A 24,544-nucleotide genomic window follows, 5' to 3' on the forward strand; every position below is an offset into this window, starting at 1 on the left:
GGCGCGCAGCGTAGAAGAAAATTTCTTGTTTTGATACCACCCAGATCACCGGAAATGGCACTTCTCGGGCTTGAAAAAGACCAACCATGCAGATGTACACTTTTTCCCTGAGAACCAAGTATTTCCTAATAGTTTTTTTCCATCCATAACCTTTTTGAAGATTGTCACCAGTTACAAATCTTGTTCGATCTCATCGCATGTCCTGTATATCATTGCTTTTTGTAGGTGATTCTACGTCGCGGCCCACAATATCCGTCAGCCAAACTTTTCAAGGTTCCAAGCCCATTATTTGTTCAGAATTTGAAAATTCACATTTCTCGTGAATTAACTCACTTCAAAACATACCCATAATGTTGCACAAAATTTCATCTATTTACAACCAATATAGAAAGAGCTCCTTCAACCCCTAACAGACCGGTAAAAGTTGCACGAGTAGAGGGAAGTGTGATGAAGAATGTTGGTCATAAATTTTGGAAAATTCAGACACAGTTAATTCATTGGTGTACAAATATTAAAACCTCTTAAAACGGATATTATAAAACTTGGTTGAAGGAAATGAAATAATAGCAGATATTTCCGAAACCGAACACTACACACATAGGCGTAGGAGGCGCGGGGGGGGGGGCTGCAGCCATAAATAATATATATATAGATCATGAGTGTGAGAGGAAAAATGGAAACGTCAAAAATGGAGCTGTCGGTGTAAGGGGTAGGGTGAGGCACACGCCCCTTCCGAAATCCTTGATCCGTCACTGGCTACCCTGTGTATAAAATAAGGACCAGAGCTGTAATGATGTCACTGTTCCTCTTTCTCTTCCCGGTGTCTTGGCGTTTTCTTCTACTCCCTCTTTTTCTCTCTTTCTTCTTTTTCTTTTCCCTTCCTTCCTCTCCTCCTCCTCTTTTTTCCCCCCTTTTTTCCTTTTTCTTCTCTTTTTTTCTCTCCTCTTTTGCTTACCCGGGGGGCGCGCGCCCCAACGCCCCCCCCCTTGATACGCGCCTGAATAGTATTATCTGAGAATCCTTGACAGCACCAAGTTATGATGTGGAAAAAATGTTTTGCAAGTGACGGTATTGCATCATTCCGTACTTCTTGAGCAGTCTATGTTTTGATGGTTTCTTAAATGTGCTATATTATTGTTTTAGCATAAACATCAACTTTTTTACCTTTTCTGTTATTGTGTGTGTATGGGGTGAGGGGGGGGGGTTGGGGTTCGGGATGAAGAATGAAGGGTGCCTTTGCTAATATATGTACAGAGAAATATAGCAATGTTTATTTTATATGGAATACTGGGTTGATTGTATAAATGGTGGTGTATACGTTTTGGTTAGAGTATACTGGCCCTGTGGTTCACAGACAGTCTGTATAAAGTCATGATTACCGGCCTGTGCTCAGCCAAGGTACTCTGAATGTTGTACTTACATGATTGATGATTTCACCTTAATGTGTTTTAATATTATTGCATTCAGAGTGGGAGGGGAAACCGAGAGGGAGGGGAACCCGCAAGGTCTTTACCCTTGGCACTTTTGACCTTCCTGTTTCCCGGCCTCGTTAATTCCAACGGTTCCTGAATAAAGAAGTATACAAGAAACTGTTCGGAACATTTTCCAGACGTCTAGTTACTTTAGGAGCCCGTATTTGCAGACAAAGAATAACAAAAAATTAGGACAGCGTCTTGTTTTGCTTCATACTTATGCAAGGCCCGGGATTCCATGTTGGGCAGGAGGAAATTTCTGGTCTTGGATTGTTATCCGTAGAGAGTAGAGCTAAATTCATTAGGTTAAACCATACACACAAAATCCTTAACAACTGTAGTTCTCCTTACCTCACCACCAATTTCACCAAAACCTCTGCCATTCATAACCAGGGGACTCGTTCAAGATATCACAATTTCTATGTTATTGATTCTATGGGTGGTGTTAGCTCTACTTTCTACTTCACGGCAACTCAGGATTGGAATGCTCTTCCAAATCATATCAAATCCATTAAGTCTTCTCATCTTTTTAGAGCTGAGTTAAGGAAGCATCTCATGTAATTTTGGGGGTGGGGGGAGAGGGAGGCACTTTTCTGTTTTTTGTGCAACATCTTCCTTTTTTGTGTCTTATTTATTGGTTCCCTAGTTTTTTCCATTCATTGTGCATTTTTTCGTCTATAGGGCCCCATTGGAATTGAGTCGACGTTCAGTCAACCTAATGGGTTTAGCTCCAGTTACTCTTTTCTTTTCCATCCTTTTTGTCTTTGTAATAGTTTTGTATTTTGCACAATCTGAGTGCGAATAAAATCAAATTCTTTCTCACTCATGATTGGTTCATTCAGTGATAGATTTGATGAATATTAATGATGTTCAGAAGTAGGTAATATTGAACCAATCATAGATCAGATTCCCCATCACATGTGACCTCTGAACAGTTGTTCAAGAGGCAAATTAGTGCAGGAGAAGGAATAATCCCGTACTCACGATCAGTATATATATCACCAAATAATTTATACCTATTTTTGGGTTTCCAATCAGTATTTTGAAGTTATTTTACAGCGTTTAAAATTGAACTTTGAATTGTATCACGGATCGAGAATAAATCAGCTTGAAATCAACACAACTATTTAATCATTTATTTGAGTGGAGCTTATTGGAGCTAGGTTTCTGAAATAGCCTACCAAGTAATTTTCCGCAGGGGCAACGACAGTACCAATCTCTACCGAGCAACAGGCGATATTTGCCGCATTACACTATGTAATGATATCAATGCTAATAAACACAAGTACCAACAGGGAAAAATTTCTTGTTGTCACTCCTCCGCAGAATTTAACTTGAATGTCGCATAAGGACATTCTTTGAATACCAAAAGGGCACTTTTTAATTAGAAAAATGGGGAGAAGTACTATTTATTAACAGAAAGGGTCATTTTTGGTTACGATGATCATTGTAATCTTTGCAGTCATGATGGCACATAAACACGATATCTGAAGAAGGGAAGGTCAGATCAATTTCATATTTGGTGTGAAGAAGTACCACATTGAGTGAAAGAAGCTTGTTGTTTTTGTGGAGGTCAATGATCATTTGGGGTCACCAAGGGTCAAATTGTGGAACCTTGTAAACATGTATCTCAAGAAGGTAAGCTTGGGAAATCTCATATTTAATATAATATAAACCACATTAGGTACAAGAAGACTATAGGTTTGGTGGAGAACCGTGGAGTTCATTTGTCATTTGGGGTCACCAGGGTCAAATTCCGAAAACCTTGTAATACGATATCTCAAAAAGGGAAGCTTAGGCAGACCTCACATACATTTGATGTGTAGAAGTACCACATTAATTTTAAGAAGACTATTTGTTTTGGTGGATGTCAAATGTCATTTGGGGTCACCAGGTGTCTAATTGTGAAAACCTTGTAAACACAGTATGTAAGCTGGGCAGATCTCATATTTAATATGCATATGAACCACACTGAATACAAGAAGCCTATAGTTTTGGTGGAGGTCAAAGGTCATTTGGGGTCAAATTGGGAAACCTTATAAATACAATATCTGAAGGGAAGCTTGGGCAGACCTAATATTTGGGTGTAGAAGTACTACATTGAGTACAAGAAGCCTATTGTTTTTTGTGGAAGTCAACAGTCATTTTTGGCCACCAGGAGTCAAATTGTGAAAACCTTGTAAACATGATATCTCAATATTGAAGGCTTGAGCAGATCTCATACTTAGTATGATGGTGTATAACACTGAGTAAAAGAAGCCTGATTGATTGTGGAGGTCAAAGGTCATTTGAAGTCAACAATTGCCAAACATCTACTTCACTCCCATCTAACCTGTCTCTCTACACTAAGACACCTACCATAGCATAATAACGCAAGGGAAGCTTGGACAGATGTCATATTTAGTGTGTTGATGTATCACATTTAGTACAAGAAGCCTGTTGTTGAGGCCAATGGTCATTTCAGGACAGCCTGTGTCATTTTGAATGTATTGTTTGTCACATAACACTGCTTTTTACTGTATTACTAAGATCTAGTTTGTTGTATACCCTCACTATACATTACACCAGATTCATGAAGAAAATTGCTCATGTTACATCATCAGAACCACAATGCACTTTTGCATTCTGGTTAAAAAAAGAAAAAGGGCGCACTTTGGGGGTTTCAAGAAACTTGGAGCCCCTGGCTGGCTTTTATAGGTCGCATAAACACCATCACAAATGAACATCATAATTGCAGTTTAACAACCGATTCAGAGCCAGAGATAAGTGCACAGCTCTAATTTCTGTTGTCCGACATCAGTTTCAGCTTTCACATGCTGTCTGTTCACTTGTTGACCATTCACATGCATCGGGCAAGTTCACTCACAATTTGTTTTAAAACTCTGTTCATTTAGACTAGAGTAGCCCTTGACAAACGCTGCTCATGTACAAAGTTCTGCACCAAAAATCTAGATATAATATATATAATATATTGTTTTATTTTCCATTTTCAATGGTGAAATTATATTCATTAACGATTTACTAACTCAGAGCAAATTCAAAATATTCACTGCTTAAAGAAATTGCATTTACATCTTCAAACTAATTTTACAAGATCACTAGCTTTTTTATGGTTACCTGACCCAATGTTAACAATACTTTGAGATGTTCTTTAACTTCCCAATACTTAAAAATGATTTGAAGATATCAAATCTATGAAAATGATTTGAAGTTGAAGATATCAAATGAAGATATTAAAAATATTTGAAGATATAAGACAATATTGTGGAATAGCTAAAATTTAAGGAAAGCATTAAATGTTGAAGTAACAAAAGTAGTAAATATATGAATATAAGTTTATTATTATTTACAGTTAATTATTTATTATAGTTAATTTTATATATAAGCCAAAATATAGAAATTGACATATTTCAGGGTGATATAATTTCATTTGGAGTAATTCGAGAATTAAAAGCAGCCCAAACATTTTGCTCTTCTAACTTTGGCCCAGAGAGGATCCAACATAGAGCTTTTGACTTATTACATAAATGTTATTGAAACGACACAGGACACTGCGCACAAGCTATTACAAAATGAAATTTTAATTTTGGAGAACCATGATAAACCAGCTTTGTTTCAAAAGTCCATAACAAAAAAGTTGTTGAAAGGACATCGATCAAAATTCACAAAAATTTCAATATGAAAACATGAAAATATAGAAATTTAAAACTTGGAAATATTTCTTGTATGAGTAATAGAAGTGACCATGTTTACTCCGGTTGTATCTTTGAGAATGCTGCTCAATAAAACTATCGGCCAATGTCAAGTTGAGCAGATTTCCTACAAGAGCAGTTCTTGGAATATAGACACAACCAGTTTAATCAGCACTTAGAATTCTTGCAAAGTTCACTAGATCACACTATTCTAATTAAGTCTCACTGTCCTGTGCCAGAAGACTAGCATACACGAGTTGGAAGCAAACTTCCTCATAGTTACTGTTAAGTGCACAGAAGTTTTACCTCAAACGGTGAGAGGGTTTGTTTCTGGCAATGCAGGAACTTTGCAAATTTTACTGACAATTTGTTCTAAAAAATTCCTTCATCCTTGACCATTCTGGAAGAATCTGTAGAAAAAAATGAAAGGTTAAAAATTCATGACCAAGAAGATATTTGAAGCAACAACGTTAAGCTAGCTGTTATTAGTTTTGGCTTCAAATTTCAGTACGCAAACAATTTGCTAGAATTTCAGTGTGGGTATCAAAATACTTTTACAGTGGCAGTAAATTGGTTTTTAAAATTTGCCCATGGTTGGCAATTAATTGACTTTCTAGCACATTGAGGACATTTATCAAACATCTGGATAAACTGCATATGGTCTAAGAATGGTACCGAATTTGATGCACACTAAGGCTTCGATACGTAAAAGAAGGACTACACTGTACCTGATTAATCCACTCCGTAGATGAGGAGGTTGATGCTAGGTGTTTGGAGGTCCACCCTGATGATACGTCGGTCCATTATAAAAGTTCTCAATGTGGTTAATGTAATTAACTACATGGTAGGAAAGTAAACACAAACAAAAGACACCAAACATTAAACAATGATTTATGGTGATTTCATGAATTACTAAACCTAAGCTACCGTCAGTCTTCTTCACAAGGAAGAAAGTGAGAAACAAAAAAACCTCTGAGATTTCCAGCTCTTGTAGCACTACCCTTGTAGGAATATAAACCATTCATTCACTAGTAAGGATTTTACAGTATAACATTTTTTTATTTCTTCAAAATGCTTCAGTATCCAGAAACAGACACACACATGCACACACACGTTTGTATTACATTCAGACCGAGGACCCCATTGTATTTTCCATTGTTCAAATCCACGTACCCTAACCTTAACAATACCCCATACAATAGAATTCTTCCGAGGAAGTGGTGATTCTTTAGAACTCATAACTGAGGACCTGGAATTCTTTTGTTCAAGTCCTCGGTCAGAATACAAAAACCCATTCACACCATCATCATCACATAGATTCCTCCAGTAAGGAATCAAAACTTACATATCACTTTTGTGTGGATGTTATATCCTCTATATGTGACAAAGATTAATTCCAATTCCCCTTTTCTTATTTAAAAGACTTCCCCCCCCCCCCCCCCCATCTATGTGATTACTCAAGCACTGCTCTTTTCTAAGACTCTTGATCATTCATTACAATAATCACCATGAGAAATCCCTTCTGATCTTATTTTAAGTCAGTTGTACATCGTTACCTCACATTTTGCACTCAAACTATTGGAAGGTGAAAACTGTTATCATATCCTTCTGCACTTTCAAGCAAACCATTATCATAACTTTAATAGTAAACACTGACTTGATGGTGAAGCCTGGCTGCTGGTAGGCTGCCTGTTCTGGTTGAACTCTGGTTGGTACTGTGATTGTCCATGGTGGGATAGATTCTGCCGCTGGTTAAGAGGCTGGCCTGCATGAGGTGGTGGTTGCCTAAAATACAGTTAAGAATCATGAGGAAAGATACTAATGTGCAAGGCAAAACAAAACACAACCAGAAAGTTAATAGCTTACCAATTAAATGTGCAAACAACTTTGCCTTGGATGAAGGATTTTCTTGTTTTCTTGACAAGAAATGAAAAGTTCTTCATCCCATTTACTAAGGTGGACGATCTTTCAAATCCAAGGCACAATAACAGTTTATTATTCCAACCATTGGTCTTTTGGTCCCAAGCAAAACTTGATAGATAATTAGTACATGCACTAATGGAATTCTAAACCTCAAAATGTGAGGTTCACACCCAATGTGCTTTATCCTTACAATGTACCTATGAAAGAATGACAATGTGTGTGCACCAAGCACAGAGTGCAATATATACTTAGACTTTGTCCACTTTCTACTGAAATAACCTTTGACTTCAGCAAAAGCTATTGGGATCATGGATGGGGTCAATGAGGTTGACCAATCATTGTGTACTACATTATAATTCTGCTTAAAAGCAAAGACAACACATTCACATACACGACATTCCTTACACCTTTCGATTAGTGCTAATTGACCATTTCTGTTTTATAGGTGCATGCTGGTAACTTCAGGTAGGAAGTAACAAAAAACACTGAGATATGGGTTCTGGTTGAGTGGTGGTAAGGAGGAGAGGGTGGAGGTATGTCAGTTTTAAAGCAATCTTTAGAGGGACTGGTTATCAACATAACTGGGTGGATTTAAACCATGCAAATATTAATCTGTATTTTGTCTATTGAGGTGCTCACCTCAAGGGCTTAACTTTTAAAACCATGCACATGTTGTCAACTTAATTGCACGATGTAACATATTTTGGTGGCTGTTAACGAATAAAACACAATGCACGGTTCTCTGTTTAACATAACAACTGGAAGAGTCTTTTATTTAGACTTGCAGCAAACAGGTACAATATGGAACGCCAATAAGGACAAATATATTACACACGACAATTGAAATTCCTCTCTCCATAAATGAATAATCACCATGCAACCATCCAAGCAATTTTCTCAACAACAATAATTGCACAAGTAGAACAGTAGGCAATCTTATGGAGAACTTTGACACAACCAGTCTTGCAGATCTCTGAAATTCATAGATCTTGATTTATATAGAATGGCACTAACAGTCTCATATCTACTTTAAGGGTTTTTGTTATTTGGGGGAGTACTGAGTCCATTGTGATTTCCAGGTATTACCCAGAATCATGCATGAGATTTATCAGTTTGTGGTTATTGAGCTCACCATAAACTTTGTTGCTCACATGTACAGGTACACACACACACACAAACATACACCCATATGTGTAAAACTACACATCAAAATTTACCATAATTTTCTACAAAGGAGTTAGGAATAGAATCATCCTATCCCTTCTCATATACACAGTAGGTTGTGATGCCAAATATAATCAAAACAACAAGAATGAACAAAAGTCTCACATGTTAGGCGAACGGTTTTGCTGGAAAGGTTGGGAGTTCGAACAGTGTTGTGTTGGCTCATCCTGCAGATGAGAATCCTGAGTTTGTTGACGATAGTATCTGCACTTAGCATCTGCCTTTACTGAGTTGTCATGATCCTTTAAGTTTGGGTTAAACAATTGGGAACCAAGATTAGTGTGTTAATTAAGTACAGAGAACTTGCAAGATAGGTAGGAGGGTGTATGCATAGCCCCATGGTTCCTAGAACACAAATCTGCACATTTCCTGCAGGTAGGAGTGTGCATGCATAACCCCATGGTTTCTAGAACACAAATCTGCACATTTCCTGTAGGTAGGAGTGTGCATGCATAACCCCATGGTTCATAGAACACAAATCTGCACATTTCCTGTAGGTAGGAGTGTGCATGCATAACCCCATGGCTCCTAGATAAAAAATCTGCACAATTCCTGTAGGTAGGAGTGTGCATGCATAGCCCCATGGTTCCTAGAACACAAATCTGCACATTTCCTGTAGGTAGGAGTGTGCATGCATAACCCCATGGCTCCTAGATAAAAATCTGCACATTTCCTGTAGGTAGGAGTGTGCATGCATAGCCCCATGGTTTCTAGAACACAAATCTGCACATTTCCTGTAGGTAGGAGTGTGCATGCATAGCCCCATGGTTCCTAGAACACAAATCTGCACATTTCCTGTAGGTAGGAGTGTGCATGCATAACCCCATGGCTCCTAGATCAAAAATCTGCACATTTCCTGTAGGTACGAGTGTGCATGCATAGTCCCATGGTTCATAGAACACAAATCTGCACATTTCCTGTAGGTACGAGTGTGCATGCATAGTCCCATGGTTCATAGAACACAAATCTGCACATTTCCTGTAGGTACGAGTGTGCATGCATAACCCCATGGCTCCTAGATCAAAAATCTGCACATTTCCTGTAGGTACGAGTGTGCATGCATAGTCCCATGGTTCATAGAACACAAATCTGCACATTTCCTGTAGGTAGGAGTGTGCATGCATAACCCCATGGTTCATAGAACACAAATCTGCACATTTCCTGTAGGTAGGAGTGTGCATGCATAACCCCATGGCTCCTAGATCAAAAATCTGCACATTTCCTGTAGGTAGGAGTGTGCATGCATAGCCCCATGGTTTCTAGATCAAAAATCTGCACATTTCCTGTAGGTAGGAGTGTGCATGCATAACCCCATGGCTCCTAGATCAAAAATCTGCACATTTCCTGTAGGTAGGAGTGTGCATGCATAACCCCATGGCTCCTAGATAAAAAATCTGCACATTTCCTGTAGGTAGGAGTGTGCATGCATAGCCCCATGGTTCCTAGAACACAAATCTGCACATTTCCTGTAGGTAGGAGTGTGCATGCATAGCCCCATGGTTCATAGAACACAAATCTGCACATTTCCTGTAGGTACAAGTGTGCATGCATCTGTTTGAATAGTGCAGACTGTGGTGTGACAATGGGTAAGCTGTTGAAAAATTTGTGTGAGACGTCTTTGCGTTTTCACGAGACTGTAAAAATTCACCTTCACTCTTTAATTTCTTTAAAATAATTTGCAGAAACACTTTTGATATTTAACCTATTCCAGAGACACTGCAACGTGTCACGAATATTGTATTCAGATATATTGTACTAGGTGGCAGACCAGCTTTCAAGGCAAAATTGATTCATTAAATATGCAAGTTATTGTATCAATGAGCAAACGGCTGAAACCTACCGACCGAGACCTGCCTATCTTAACAGTACTTTGGTCTACATCGTTCAATACCATACTTTGCAGTTTTTTCCCCTAGATTTACTAACTATAACAAACTTAGTAACAATATTAACAAAACCATTTTGCCAGCTTTTAGCTTGAGAAACAGTCACTGTTTGAAAACAGAGGGATGAAATTTCTTCCCAAATCTGCCAGTATTGGTGAATAGTTTGAGGGCTATGACTGACTGTTTTAACAGTTTGTGAATAATTTTTTTATTATTAAGTTCCTTATGTATAACCAATCTCATTCCAACACCAAATGATTACAACAGACTACGCAGGTAGATTCCACGGGGTTAATATACAGTTGCTTGATTGGTGAGCTGTGGCTGTAACACATTTCAACTTAGTGAAGACTGCATATTGTGTATAACAAAATTATAGATCTGATATCAAACCTGTTTCTTCGTCTGTTAGATAACGTTGATGGTCTGAACACTATTATGCAAAAGTTTTTGAATATGTTTGTGATGAAAGCTTAAAGGTATTTCAGACCAGTTTAATATCTCCTCAACGACTTGCAGATGAGAGCAAAAATAACCTGTGTGACCTATTAATTAATTCAGGGAAAGTAAATGGTTACAAAGTAGGCTGAATTTTACTGGACTTACATTGATTCATACATAAGTTCTCAAGTCCTGAACATTATTCTTGTTACATTTTTAGTATGATTGTTAAAGTTAACTGAAATCCTAGACAGGCTGCCACCTAAAAGAAGAAGGAGTACCTACCTCATTAACACACACTCCACAAGCTGAAAACAACAAGAAAATTACATTAATTTATTTGAATTGGGGAAATATTCACTCTTTCAAAAACTATTCTCTGCTTTTACATCTTCATACTGGTGTTAACAATGAGATTTAAAATTTACACTTGTACTGGATCCAGAGTTGAGATCAAATCCACAGATGCATGGCAGGTACACTATTGCAAATAGTGATTGTATTTCACTAACTAGCATTTGAGTTATGTTGTAACCAAAAGCAAAAGGCTTCTTCTACTCAGTATGATACAGATACATGTATGCCTGTATGAGATCTCCAAGATTCCCTTCTTAAGATGTTGTTTGCAAACTTTTTTTTGATCTCTAGTATCTTTCAAATGATCTTTGACCTGCTAAAAAAAACACATAGGCTTCTTTTACTCAATATGGGGCACTAATGCAGAAAGCATGAAATTTGTCCAAGCTTCCCTTCTGGTGATATGGTGTTTACAAGCAAGGTGTCACACACTTGACCACATATATTCATTCCATAATAGTTGAATATATTACTGTAATCATCAAAGACCCCCGTAAAAATTAGTAAAGTAACTATTCAATTTAATTTAACAAATCACCTCTCAAATCAGCACATAAAGTATCCAGTGATGAAACTGAAAGTGTTACATGTTGAACTTGGGTACGTCCTGCTACCCGAACTTGCAGCGTCAAAATCCTTTCCTTTTTGTTCTTTACAATTGTCTGTATCCTCCTCAAAGGTATCCATTTCTCATTGCCATCTGACCCGATTGGCACCTTAATGAAACAGAGTTCGCCGGTATCTTTCTGGAGGTATAATTTGTATGATGTGTTTGTTTGCAGACCATGGCATTCGATGACATCATTACCTCCCGATAATACAAAAACGTCAGTATCTGGAGAGAAAATAAGAAACAGACAAGATTTTTTCACTGATGAATATAAATTCTTGAAAAAGTCCACAGATTTACAACAAACTATACTGTGAGATTGCAACATCAACAACACAAAAAACTTTTCAATGCCTAAATGTTGCAAATTTTCCAAGAATTCTGCTAGAAGTTTTTTTTCAAAAATATTCCTAAGGTACTACATTTGCTAACTATAAACAGAAAGAATTTTACAAACATTTTCCTTCAACTGTCAGATTACTCATTTCTTCTTCCAAATGAAATGATGCTCCATCTGCGTAGCGCCCTGTAAGGCCTTCAGGGTATGCGGAGGAAACCTCTTTATTTACAGGGGTGGGTGGATCGTCATCTATGGTGGGCGGATCATCAACTGTGGTGGGTGGATCGTCATCTATGGTGGGCGGATCATCGTCTGTGGTGGGCGGATCATCATCGGTTGGGGAATCTCGATAGTCTCTTTCTTCCCCTCCTGCCGATGCTCTGTCACTGAGAGGAGTGGCTGGTGACTGGGATATGCCATGCCTTGTCCGAGATTTCCCACCTTTCAACTGTTATTTCAAATGTAGAGACATCATTTGCTCTATTTCTAAAAGCTTTATTTTCTGTTGGTTTTTTTAAGATTGCATCATTCTTGCCAAGACCAAGCTAAATTCATATTATTTACCGTTAATCTAATTAAGAGATATGTATATGGGTACAGTTATTTTGCTGAGCTCGTCATTGGTTAGTTATTATGGGTGCACAATTTCAAACAAGCGTTTTTTATGCCACTCTAAAATTAGCTATGTAATTTTTCAACTTTCTCAATGTCTAGGACTAATTTTTAGTACAGAGCCTCTAGAAAGTTATTTTTACTAAAATGCACAAATGTGGGGACAAAACTGATGTCCTTTAACTGTTTAGTCCAATACTCTTGAGTCACATAAATTTATCTGTAATTAATGTCATAAATTCATTCTTGCATCTTTCCCGAACCTTCCAAGTTTATATTTAAACTGTATCCTTCCTGGTCTTGAGTTTTGGTTGACAAAAATGACACATGGTTTCAGATCTCTTCCCTTCTATTTACAGATAAAAACCCAAATCCCCCTCCACCAAAAAATGGAACTTTGACACACCTGTTTTACCTTTACACATATGAGTTGGACAAAATATAGATACACATTTCACTTCCATTTTGTCAAGAGGAAATTTAATACAAATACTTTTTCTAAACACGGACTGGTTCAGAAGTACCCTTTAAACTTTCTTTATCTTTTTAAAGAAAGTACCTCTAATTACATCCCACATGCAGTAATATTCTGTACCTTTCTGATTACATCTCCACAACTATAATTTCTTCACATGACAAATATTTATTTTATCAAGTTTAAATCTTCAAGAGTAAGATTCAATGCAGTGAACAGTATCATGTAAAGCCCTTGTCTGAGCAATTCTTTGTGGTAAATTTTGATAGTGAAACATTTAATAAGCTGAAAATAAGAAGGAATGGAAGGTCTCTGCGGTGCAACTGAACCAAGTATTTGTCCAGCTAACTAATTTCAATATATATCATTAAGTGAGCAAAACAGAAGTTGTTCAATATACTATTAATTTATCAAATGCTTAATTTATCTGTATACCCCTGCACTTTAATACCCTAGCACTTGAAACAAAACTTACAAAAACCCATAAATGGTATTGTGCTACTGTCATTGTAGCACCTATGGTTTTGAAGCCTAATACTTGCCAACCTCATGATATAATGTGGAATGTTGATCTACTCCATGTTTCTAATCTAATGTGATTTATTCATTCTATTGTTTCAAATGATGTTCATGTTTTAGATAGTAAGGCAGTAACATATGCAATCAATGTTTCCGTTCCTTTCAAGATACTGTTTTGATCTATTGAAGGAAAGACTGCAAGATATAATGAATGAATAATGTGTGCCTCCCAAGACATGTGTCATTTGTGATGTACCCATTTCTCTCATTTGCCTGTTTCTGATAAATGCTAAAATGTCAGTGTGTTGAGGGGGCTAGGGTTGGGATGGTAAAGTAAGAAACACTTGTCATGTATGTGGTTTAAAGTGCCCTTTCAGTTTTTACTAGATAAAACGACACCTTGTGAATATTGGACATGTCATACATTCAAAATTTTAGGAGTTGTGTGCCAGCTTCCCTTTAGCCAATACAGCTCATCCCCATGTATAAACTAATTCTCTAATCTAATTATCAATCTACTTCACAACATCTTCTAACCAAGGATTGGTACTCTGTATCTAAATGATTGCTTTAGCAGTGTTGCCATATTACCAGTATGACAATTGTAGCATTTTTCTAGCAAATTTCAAAGATAAAAATCAAGATTTTAACGAGCTTTATTCTTGTAAACTAATGGGTATCCATGCATATGTACTCCTTGTGTTCCACAGGAAACATATTGGAGTAAACATGGCTTATAAATACAGGCTGTCTATAAAAATCACACAACTTTACAACCATACTGTTAATCAAACTCCACTACAATTACCCCATATAGCAGAGACTCAAAAGATGAAAATTCATAGCCCACTTACAAGATCCTTCAATTTTTCGTCGGCTTTTGCCAGGTCTTCTTCGTTAACTTCATCACGGATGTAGTTTCTCAATGAGTCTGCCCAGGCTGGAGGAAGAAGGAATGGGAAATTGGTATTGCTGGACACAAATTTAGAAGCATTGCGCAAAGTTGGCGCAAATCTGTCTTGAAAAATCAAACCATTTTTGCTATACTGGCGATATTATTATCCCTTTTAGTAAAAGTTGTTGTGTTTTGGTAGACAATTCTTACTTTAAAGCAGTTAATTTCATTTTCTGTTTTATAAATATCCAAATAAAATAAAACTGTTAGCAAACTGCTTATCCACAAGAGAGCCTGTGTAGGAGAATGTGTAAAAGTATTAGTTAGCCTGACGTTTCAATCCTAGCAGGACTTCTTCAAAGGCTAAATAACAAGTAACAGCAACATTTTAAATGGAATCTGATAAAAGAATATCAATGATACCTTACATTTACATGTCCTTCTTTTTACTGGTTCTTTATGCCAACACGATTTAAGAACATCTTTCACAATGACAGGACAATCGTTCCCAAGTTGTTCTATGAAAGACTCTCTCCATGGACCTTTGAGGTAATGTTTTAAGTTAGAAACAACACTTTCATCCCACGGTAAATTCTCCGCTGAAAGAGAAGAATAAAAGTTGTAAATTTTGAATTCCTTGGCAGCAAACAAAAGTGTGTACTTTTTTATGAATTGAAATCTTAAAACTTACCAACATGGGGGTCGCATTGTTCAAGCCAGATGGAATTACTACTACTAAAGTTAACTTATCAACATTCAGTGGAAACATTTTTCTCTGTCTGATGAATGGATTCTTATTTCCTGTAATACTTGGAAATTTTGGTAAATGGCAAATGCTAATTTGCATTCAAAGGCCAATACTGATCAAATCTTTATTGCCATGACTTTAAAATATTGAAAATTAAATGAATGGTCCACAAATAACCCCCCCCCCCCCCAAAGCAAGACAACACTTCACCAAAGCATAAACCCATGTGGGTTACAAGAGGAATCAACATTTGATAAAAGCCTTAACATCCTCTCCCCCTCCCCCACCCCACAAATTTTAAGCAGTATGAACAAAAATAAAGGGTGACATAACAACTATGTTCATACTGGTTAACATTTTGGGGGAGGAATTGGTAAGTTTCAAACATCATTCCCTCTCAACCCTGTATATCAGTTAATGTTAATAAAATGTTAATGTATATGCTTTGGTATTGTTGTTGTTGTTGGTATTTTTAATTTGTATTTTACAGGGGTAACCTATATGAAAAATTACTCCGTCAACAACGATTATGATGGAAGTGAAATTCTTGAAAGTACTCCAATATGTGAGGTTGTCTCTGTCGAGATTTTACATGTGAAGACAATTTAATAGAACTTACACTCGAATAAGTTACCATTTGTAATCATCTTGAAGAACACCATGCCACAACTGTGGAAGAAAAATCAGAATATCAAAGTGAGATTATGAAAGCATAAAATGCTGACTCATTGAAAAATCTTATATTTGGCATGTACATCAAGTATGGTTTTAAACAGGGAAACGGTTGATGTTCTCGCTGAACACCCATCAGTTGTATAACTAGCTTTCACCAACTGCACAAAGTTTATCTGTTATACGGCCAATTATCTGACATCTGTCCCAGTACCAGACTCTGACATTTGAAATATCTTGTAATCGACCTCAGAGAATATGCTGGTCAAGTATCTATTATTTGGCATTTGGCCAAGTATCTAATCATGTACTTCCAGCATATATATTACCTTGCAGATCTGGCCAAAGTAATGTGTGACATAAATTGACAAAATATCTGTATTTGTGCAAGTATTATCGCTTAATAAGATGGGATATATATTTAATTTACACGATAATAAACCTCATTTAAGTCCCTTACAGCTATTTAGAGATGTTGAATGCATCCCTGGAAGATGTTTTGAACTCATATAATGGCAGAGAAATTGCCATTGATGCCAGAAAGCCAGTTGGCTTTGGGATTCCTTGCTATTTAATTTGCTCAAATTCCACACATCTGACGTAATTGTAGAGCAAGTAAGTTAAATTTGTACAAGAATTAAGTGATATAACCATAAAGATCAGAGATATCCTTCTCTTATTTATAGTACTTACTTGTGGGGATCCTGAAACCAATTAATTCACTAGTAAGGATTTTACAGACAAGCATAGAATTTTATTCCAAAATGTTCCATTATCCAGAAAGAACAGTCTTCCTAGTTGAAATATAGACACATAGATGTATGAGCATATGGTCAGTTTCTTTTCCAATTTTGGGAGAGCAAATCAGCTCTGCCACCATCCCTTTACTAATTGTTTATTAATAAATGAGAGTTGCATGACATTGTTTATACAAATGTCAAAGCTGAAGTAACCTATTGTCCACTTGAGCCAATTTAAGGCCATTTGAGATAACCTGTTGACCACTTGAAACTCAGAGTGTAAATACATATAAGGGTTACTTGAGTCTGTTTAACGCTTCCAATACAAGAGTATCAACTATTTGAAGCAGATTTCATTTCCTGGATGACTATATAAATAAAGCCAGGAGTGGTCAGGTTGTTGGTGTGGTGACGCCCGTGGGGGGAGATGGCCGGGGTGACACAAATGACTGAGCCAAAGATTGGTCTACTTGGCAAGCAGTGTATTAACGCTCCCCTCTAGCGAGCTCTAAATGTGAAAGAAGAAAACCACTAGAATAGTTTCTTAAGGAATAAGAAACAGTATCGCCTCACCATTCATCATAGGTAACACTCCTTTCATTTATTAGAAACAAATTGGAAGACTCCTTTAATTTGGCTGAGTGAGCTAAAATTAATCTGGCCGCAGAACAGTACCAATTAATCTGAGACATATCTAGATGATGTTCCTCAGACAAAATGATAACTGGAAAATACAAACAATACATGAGCAGTTTACCCTTTGACTGGGGGTCTCACTTTCATAACCCTAATCTTTGCTTCCAACTGTATTACCAAACATATGGGGATTTTCCCCTATAAATGACAGCTCAAAAATTGAATAAACATTTGGTTCATTTCAACTCATCCTATACATTACTGAGACAGTTTACTAAGATCCAGTGGGATACAAGTCAGTGCCAACGCCTACACTGTTTTGTGTACAACAATTACGTTTAGCGACACATGGGCGCGGCCATTTTAAAACAATGCTTCGGTGAGGACTATCCGAGGGCGCGATTAGCGAACACCTCTACAGTCACTAACACATACAGCCTAAGTGTAATTTAACCCGATAGGCTCCAAAGCTTACAATACACTTGCCAGTCTGGTTAATACCTAAACATGTGGACATATACAAGCATAAATATCGTAGAGGGTCATTTGCCATCCAAGATGCCCATTAAACACTTAGTTAACATAAAATCTCAAGTGACATGTATGCAGTAGTAGAAGAAAAATTAGTTCCTTTACTATAACTTGTTCCGCCGTTGGAATAGTGAATGTAACTTGAACATTGCTATAATGACAATCTACTAGCCTAGAGAACTCCTTGAGAACTCCTAGAGAACTTGAGAACTCCTTGAGAGCTCCTTGAGAACTTGGCTCCTAGAATACTCCTTGTTCGAGCCCTTCAACCGATTATAAAAACAAGAGCCCAAGGGCACTGTGGTTCCTTGCGTAGGGGTATATGACAATACACATAATATTATCAAGCAAGATTGGGCTCATATAATCCAAGTAATTGTGGTCCTACATGTTCCCATAAAGTAACCAACACTATAGCCAACACTTTTGTGATCACAAATATTTGATCAAAAGGCACTTTTGAGATCTAAATATAGCGTCGAAAATGTAAGAAATATACGGTCACCTACAAGCAGGTCAACAGATATGATAACATTGGTGACCTCAGATGACATGACCTTTCAGTTTGAAAATGTTCCACCATCCCATTCACAACCTGTCCCAAAATATCAACCGTGTCACACCTTGGCATTGAGATTTAATTGCATTAATGTCTAAAAATTAACTTTGAACTTGTATACATAACTTCACACACAAAGGTCACCGGAGGTCAACCAATTGAAATTTTTGATCAGTGAGACGTGAATATAGCATCAAACTATTAAAATTCAAACATTTTTTTCTTTGCCCATTTCCCCCCCCCCCCCCAAAATACTAGTTTTTTAACATTAACTGACCTTTGGTGACCTCGGATCACATGACTGTTAAGTTTGAAAATATTCCCCTATACCATTTCCAACTTGTCCAAAAATATCAACTGTGTCACACCTTGGAACTGGGAGTTATTGCATTAAATGTCTGAAAATTAACGTTGACCTCGTATAACTTCGCACACGAAGGTCACACAAGTGTCAACCCATTGACATTTTTGATCGGAAGGTACCTTTGATATCCAAATCTAGCATCAAAACCAAACATTTTCTTTTTTGCTCGTTTCCTCCCAAAATAAGCACATTTTTTCTAATATGACCTTTGACCTTTTGACCTTGGTTTCAGATGTAGTTTAATCTCCTGATTCCAAAAAACAAAACGACAAGTCTGTACAGCCATCCTAACTCCGACCGAAAAACTTTGACTCCATATAACTTCCCACAAAAAGGTCAAACAGGGTCAATCTATTGACATTTATGATCAGAAGGTACCTTTAACATCTGAAAATAGCATCAAAACTGTAAAAATCCCCAAAAACATGTAAAAGGTCACCAGAGGTCAAATTGAGGTCAAGGGTCACCCAGATGCGGGTCGACAATTGGATTACATTGAAGCAACTCCCAACCCTAACGGACATTTATTTCTCAAGTTATCGCAAAAATACTAGTTTTTTATCATTAATTGACCTTTGTTGACCTTCGATCACATTACCGTTATGTTTGGAAACGATCCCGTACCTCATTCACAACTACTCCCACAATATCAACCATGTCGGACCCTGTCAATGGGAGTTATTGCTGTTTTTAATATATTGGTTTTTGGCATCTAACTGACCTTTGGTGACCTTTTCGGGCACCAAAAACAGTAGGGATCTTCCTCTTACTATGGGCTATCCACCCACCAAGTTGGATCATGATACATCATTTCCTTATTGAGATATCGTGTACACAAGCCAAGCGTCACATACACACACACACACACACGCACACACCCACACACGCCAAGTTGAACGCATAGGTTCCTTGCTTTGCAAAAAGCAAGGAACCAAAGAGGGTATTTGCCCTCGAGATAATCAATCTTAGAAATAATACAAATGAAATACATATTTACCTCAATAGAGCTTTTAACTTGCCACGCAAAGGTGAAAATAAACATTTTTTGAATCATTGAGAAGGTATCACATGCACGCGTAGTAATTACGAGCACTTAATAATAAGTAAAAGTTAACGTTGGTTAGAGACGTTTTGCAGGTGTCCAACCCTCAACCAAAGGACCTGTGGGGAGCCAAAAAGGTAAAATAATGCGTATTCCCACATATTTGTATAATTGAAGATCACTTGAGATCTACTTTATATTGGGCCTGTTCACTAAATTGAACTGAAATTGACAAAAGTATGTTCACCAAAAGAAAATCACAGCATGGTATAACTCACAGATTAATTGTAACTTTAATTTTGGAGCTAAATTGTTTACAGTACAAGGATTACACATATGTTGAACTCATGTGACCTTTGACCTACACCAATTTCGATAGCATTCTTAAACTCACCAAGCTGGATCTACATACAAAGTATGAAGATCAACAATTATTTAATTCTTGAGTAATCATGTTTACAAAAGAGTTCATACTTTGACCAAGAGCTGTTGACCCCAAATGACCATTGAACTTGACAGAAAGAAAAGGGTTCTTGTACTCAATAAGACAGATCCACACACCAAGTATGAAGTTAAGCTACCATGAACTCTTACATGGCATCTACAAGCAATGTCACACACCCCTCCCCCCCCCCCCCACACACACACATGCCATCACCATCGCACAGATTCCTCTGCCTCTGGTAAGAATCAAAAAAGCTTTTCTAGAAGAAGAAAAGGAGAAAGGAACAAGAGCATCAGAAATACCTGTAAATGTCATCAGATTCCTTGGCTGGATCAGCAGGTGAATTCCATCGTTCTGGACTGATATAGAACATTGAACCAGACGGTTGTATAATAAAACTGTCTTTGTTCGAATTGGTGTGGCTGGATTCATGCTTCGCTAGTCCAAGATCTGCAATCTGTGGAAAATTAAGATGTATTCTCTTACTTTGATTTATAGTCTTCCTCTGCTACTGCAATGCTCTAAGTTATTCAGTCTCCATGGTTACGACATGAGGTATTTTATATTTTTTTTAAAACTCACTGTGAAGTAACTCTCAGCTGCCTGGTTCATTTAGCAAAACACAAACCACAATAGATTATTGATAAGGCATTCAGCACATCACAAAGTAGCATGCACTTCTCACTGTAAACACACATGTTTGTGCATTCTTCAAGACAATGCCTTCTAGGTTAGCCATGATTGTGTCAGATTGTGCTAAGATAGAAATTTAAGATTTCTGTTATGCATCTATTTGTTACTGATAGTATCTTCAAGTATACCTTAATGTCTGTAACAGCCAGAATAATTGATTATACATGGTTTGATGTGACAACTTTCCATCAATGAAAGTCTCATAAGCAAACTTTGCATATTTCTGAAAGGATGTGCAGCAAATTCAAGTTCTGTATTCCCTAAGTTGTACTACATAAGGTTACAATACCTTTTCTGGGAAACCCAAAGAAATTGGTATTGATGTTGACTCCTCCAACCACTCTGCCCCCCCACCCCCTAATATTGACATCAAGGGTGAGTACTTCTACCGATCTACATTGTTTACGTTAAAAGGAAAGTTTGAAATTTATAAAGCCTATCATTATCACTCAGTGCCAAAAGAGTTTTACCCAAACATGTGATTGACATCACTATCAAATTATTTCCTATGAAGGACCCTCCTCCCCCCACCCCCCCCCCCCAAAAAAAAATAAGGTTGAAATCCTCCATGTTTTTTTCTTTTTTCTTCCTTTCATTTTGTTGCATAACCATGCAGTGTCAATCTGTTGTAAAAACAGGGAGCTGCTACTGCTACTCTAGAGTAGCACCTCCCTGGTAATATGGTGGTAATTAAGGTATCCCAAAGTGTGACATCGCCGATGACCTGCCATCGATGCAGAACATGCATGTCATGTGAACGTTAGAAAAGTACAGTAAGACTTACTTTGCATACAAAACTGTCAGTTACCATGACATTCTCAAGTTTGATGTCTCTGTGGATGATGTGATTATCATGCAGAAATTCAACCCCACTCATGATTTGTTGCATAAAGTAGAGGCAGCGTGGCCAGGGTATATAGGTCTTCCCCAGAGTCTTTCTCAACTTAGACAGGCTGTAAGAGCAGTACTCCATGATGATGAGGTTACGATCAGGATCAACACCTTTAATTCCGACCACATGTATGTGAGTAGAAAGCTGTACAAGTTTGTCGATTTCCTTCTGCTGAACATCTCTGGAACAAGATACAAGAAAGAAAAAAAAAGGCCATTGCTTTTCATAGTCTCAATCGTACCCACTCTGCATGTCAGCATTGAGGAGCAGAATAATTATTGTACTAGGATTCTCAAGGAAATCTGAAGGCCAAAGCATTTACTGTTACAATCAAAGCGAACACACATACATAAAGGAATGCTATCCTATCTACTTTGTTTCAAAATACTAGTTTATACAAATTAAATGTGTGGCCATATGGGGAAAATGTATGGTGGACACATCTTACATAATTTTACAATGGGAATGTGGATCTCTCAACACTTTAATGTTCTTCATGCACAAATGTGTCATTCTTCATAATTCTGCCCCTTCACACAATATCATGGCTCCAGATAATTACAAAAACCCAAGAGCAACTTGATGCACTTTCACAGATACATATGGCAGATTCTAGTATTTGAGACCTTGTGCAGTTAAACATGAAAAGTGTATTGAATGTACATTGGTCAGTAAAACCAACTTGACCATTAAAATGCAATGAGCTATGATCCTATCTATCAACTTCCTATAGTTACACCATGTCTGATATTAAAATGGAAACTATGCATACCTGTACTCTTTGAATAATTCTTTCACTGCAACAAAACCATTGTGTTTTTTGCAGTAAGCTTTGTAAACGGTTGCAAAGCTACCATACCCAATCTCTTCCCAGTACTTCTTGGGCTCTAAGTCTTGCTTTGATATCCTGAGGTCAAGTTGAACACTGCTGATAGGAGGTTTAGCCATTTAACGTGATATAAAGCACTGCAGATAATATAGAATCAGGTAAAATATGTCTTATGTTGAATCTTGATCTCAAAGGAAATATCAGACGATATAGCAGTTGTATGATGTGAGGTTCAGTCAAGATTTGCGATTCAAGATGTGAAATTTGAGATCATTCGAGCCCAACTTAGTATTCATATGAACAATGAACATCACTATGCTTTAATTGCATTATATTCATACCTTGGTGATTTAATTGTATCAAACAACAGTATAAAACAAAAGGTTATGCAATTTGAAAGTAGCCGGGGGGAAGCAAGCCAAATACAGAGATTTTAAGCTTGGGATCAACAGTGTGGTATAAAGCATTGGTATTTTGGGTAAAAGGAATTACTCGCATGAGAACATATGCTATTGTTTAAGATTTGAGTAGGTGAACAGATACCTGGTTTCTCAAATTTGAGTCGTTAGATAGATGTTAATAAGTAAGATTAGTTCAGTGAAGCTCACACAGAATGACGTATCATAACGGTATAGGCTTCTGTCACTATACAGGCTAAATGGCTTGAGAGCCAAACAATGGTAAACTTTCGCATGAATATTAATATATTGATAACAAGTACATTGATAAAAGAAAAAACATAATTTTGGTTTACTCACACATGTGTTTTACGAAAAGCAATTTGTCCAAAATCGAAATGACTTCTGAACATCGACGGCACAGGTGAATACACATACAGTAGCGAAAGATCTAGTGGTGTAGTAACGAGAACTAAGGTGTCAAAGTAACGATATTCTGCATGTTGTTAGTTATTTCATTGTAATGTCATTTAAACGCTTCGGTAAATGAATCTGATCTATCACACAGTAAATAAGTTCGTACGCGCGTACCATGCATGGAGGGTCATGTGATGTGTTCCAGGGTGGTATTAATATATTACTTTCCCCATAACGCATGATGATTTCACCCAACTAGTACGTAAATGTGTATGCGTGCTTAGAGCAGCAGACGACACCCGTTACCTAGCAATAACCGTGCCTGTAGCCTAACGTGATAGCTATATTCCCGTCGAGCAGCATTGGGCTCTGTTCCATGGAGAATTCCGTGGTTGCACTGAACTAAACATTTCCCCACAGCAACACGTCCAGGTAAACAATCCTTTTCGACAAAAAATCGTTCTTGAAATACAATTCAGACATCGACATTTCCCGCCACAAGCCCAATGTATCTGTACTTGTTCTGTGCCAGCATGTCTAACGTTAGTAATTAGCTACGAAGTACTAGTGTAGTTTCCGCACTGCAAACGAGCCTATATATTCCCTCTCACAAAGTGGAACAGCCTACGTATATTGTTTATAGACATGCTGTCGCCCAACTTTCTTGCTTTATCTCCACTCCCATTTTAACATTCTGTGACAACGTCGTAGTGCTATTGTGGTGTTGTCGTACGGAAGCGTTTAAATGCCATGACATCACAAAGAAATAACTTAACAAAATGCAGAATATCGTTACTTTGACAACTTAGTTCTCGTCAAAACACAGCAAAATGTTATTTTGAAGAGATAATATATCTGGTGAACGCAACAATTTCTTGCAAATCTGATATGCACACTAACAGTGATCCCGACAATACGGAAGCGTTAGATTACAGATCAGTGGTTAGTGTAGATCAGTTGTCGGGATTCCCCTTTTGGCATACACATAATGCCAAATACTATGGCCAGCCAAATGCTCAGAAATTAGAACCAGAGAATAAGGAAAAAAACGCCAGGGGAGGGAGTGCCACCCCTCACCCTCACTTTCACCGTCAGTCAAGGGTGAACGTTCAGACAGGAATAGTATTCGAAA

The 24,544-nt window shown here is 37.4% G+C and overlaps 1 protein-coding gene across 1 annotated transcript; it reads right to left on the bottom strand.

Moving 5' to 3' along the window:
- Positions 1 to 3,527: 3,527 nt before the first annotated feature.
- On the bottom strand, positions 3,528 to 23,968 carry LOC139965771 (uncharacterized). The gene is made up of 14 exons (XM_071968461.1): positions 23,356 to 23,968; positions 22,541 to 22,734; positions 21,661 to 21,949; positions 20,486 to 20,640; positions 15,814 to 15,863; positions 14,875 to 15,045; positions 14,406 to 14,491; positions 12,063 to 12,393; positions 11,534 to 11,830; positions 10,924 to 10,946; positions 8,417 to 8,553; positions 6,822 to 6,949; positions 5,893 to 6,001; positions 3,528 to 5,574 (listed from the first exon to the last, which is right to left on the bottom strand). The coding sequence occupies exons 2-13, from the start codon at positions 22,714 to 22,716 to the stop codon at positions 5,928 to 5,930; spliced, it is 1,917 nt and encodes a 638-aa protein (XP_071824562.1). The 5' UTR covers positions 22,717 to 22,734; positions 23,356 to 23,968; the 3' UTR covers positions 3,528 to 5,574; positions 5,893 to 5,927.
- Between the last annotated feature and the right edge of the window lie 576 nt (positions 23,969 to 24,544).

This window comes from Apostichopus japonicus, chromosome 3 (genome assembly GCF_037975245.1).
Source record: "Apostichopus japonicus isolate 1M-3 chromosome 3, ASM3797524v1, whole genome shotgun sequence".
Taxonomy (NCBI): Eukaryota; Metazoa; Echinodermata; class Holothuroidea; order Aspidochirotida; family Stichopodidae; genus Apostichopus; species Apostichopus japonicus.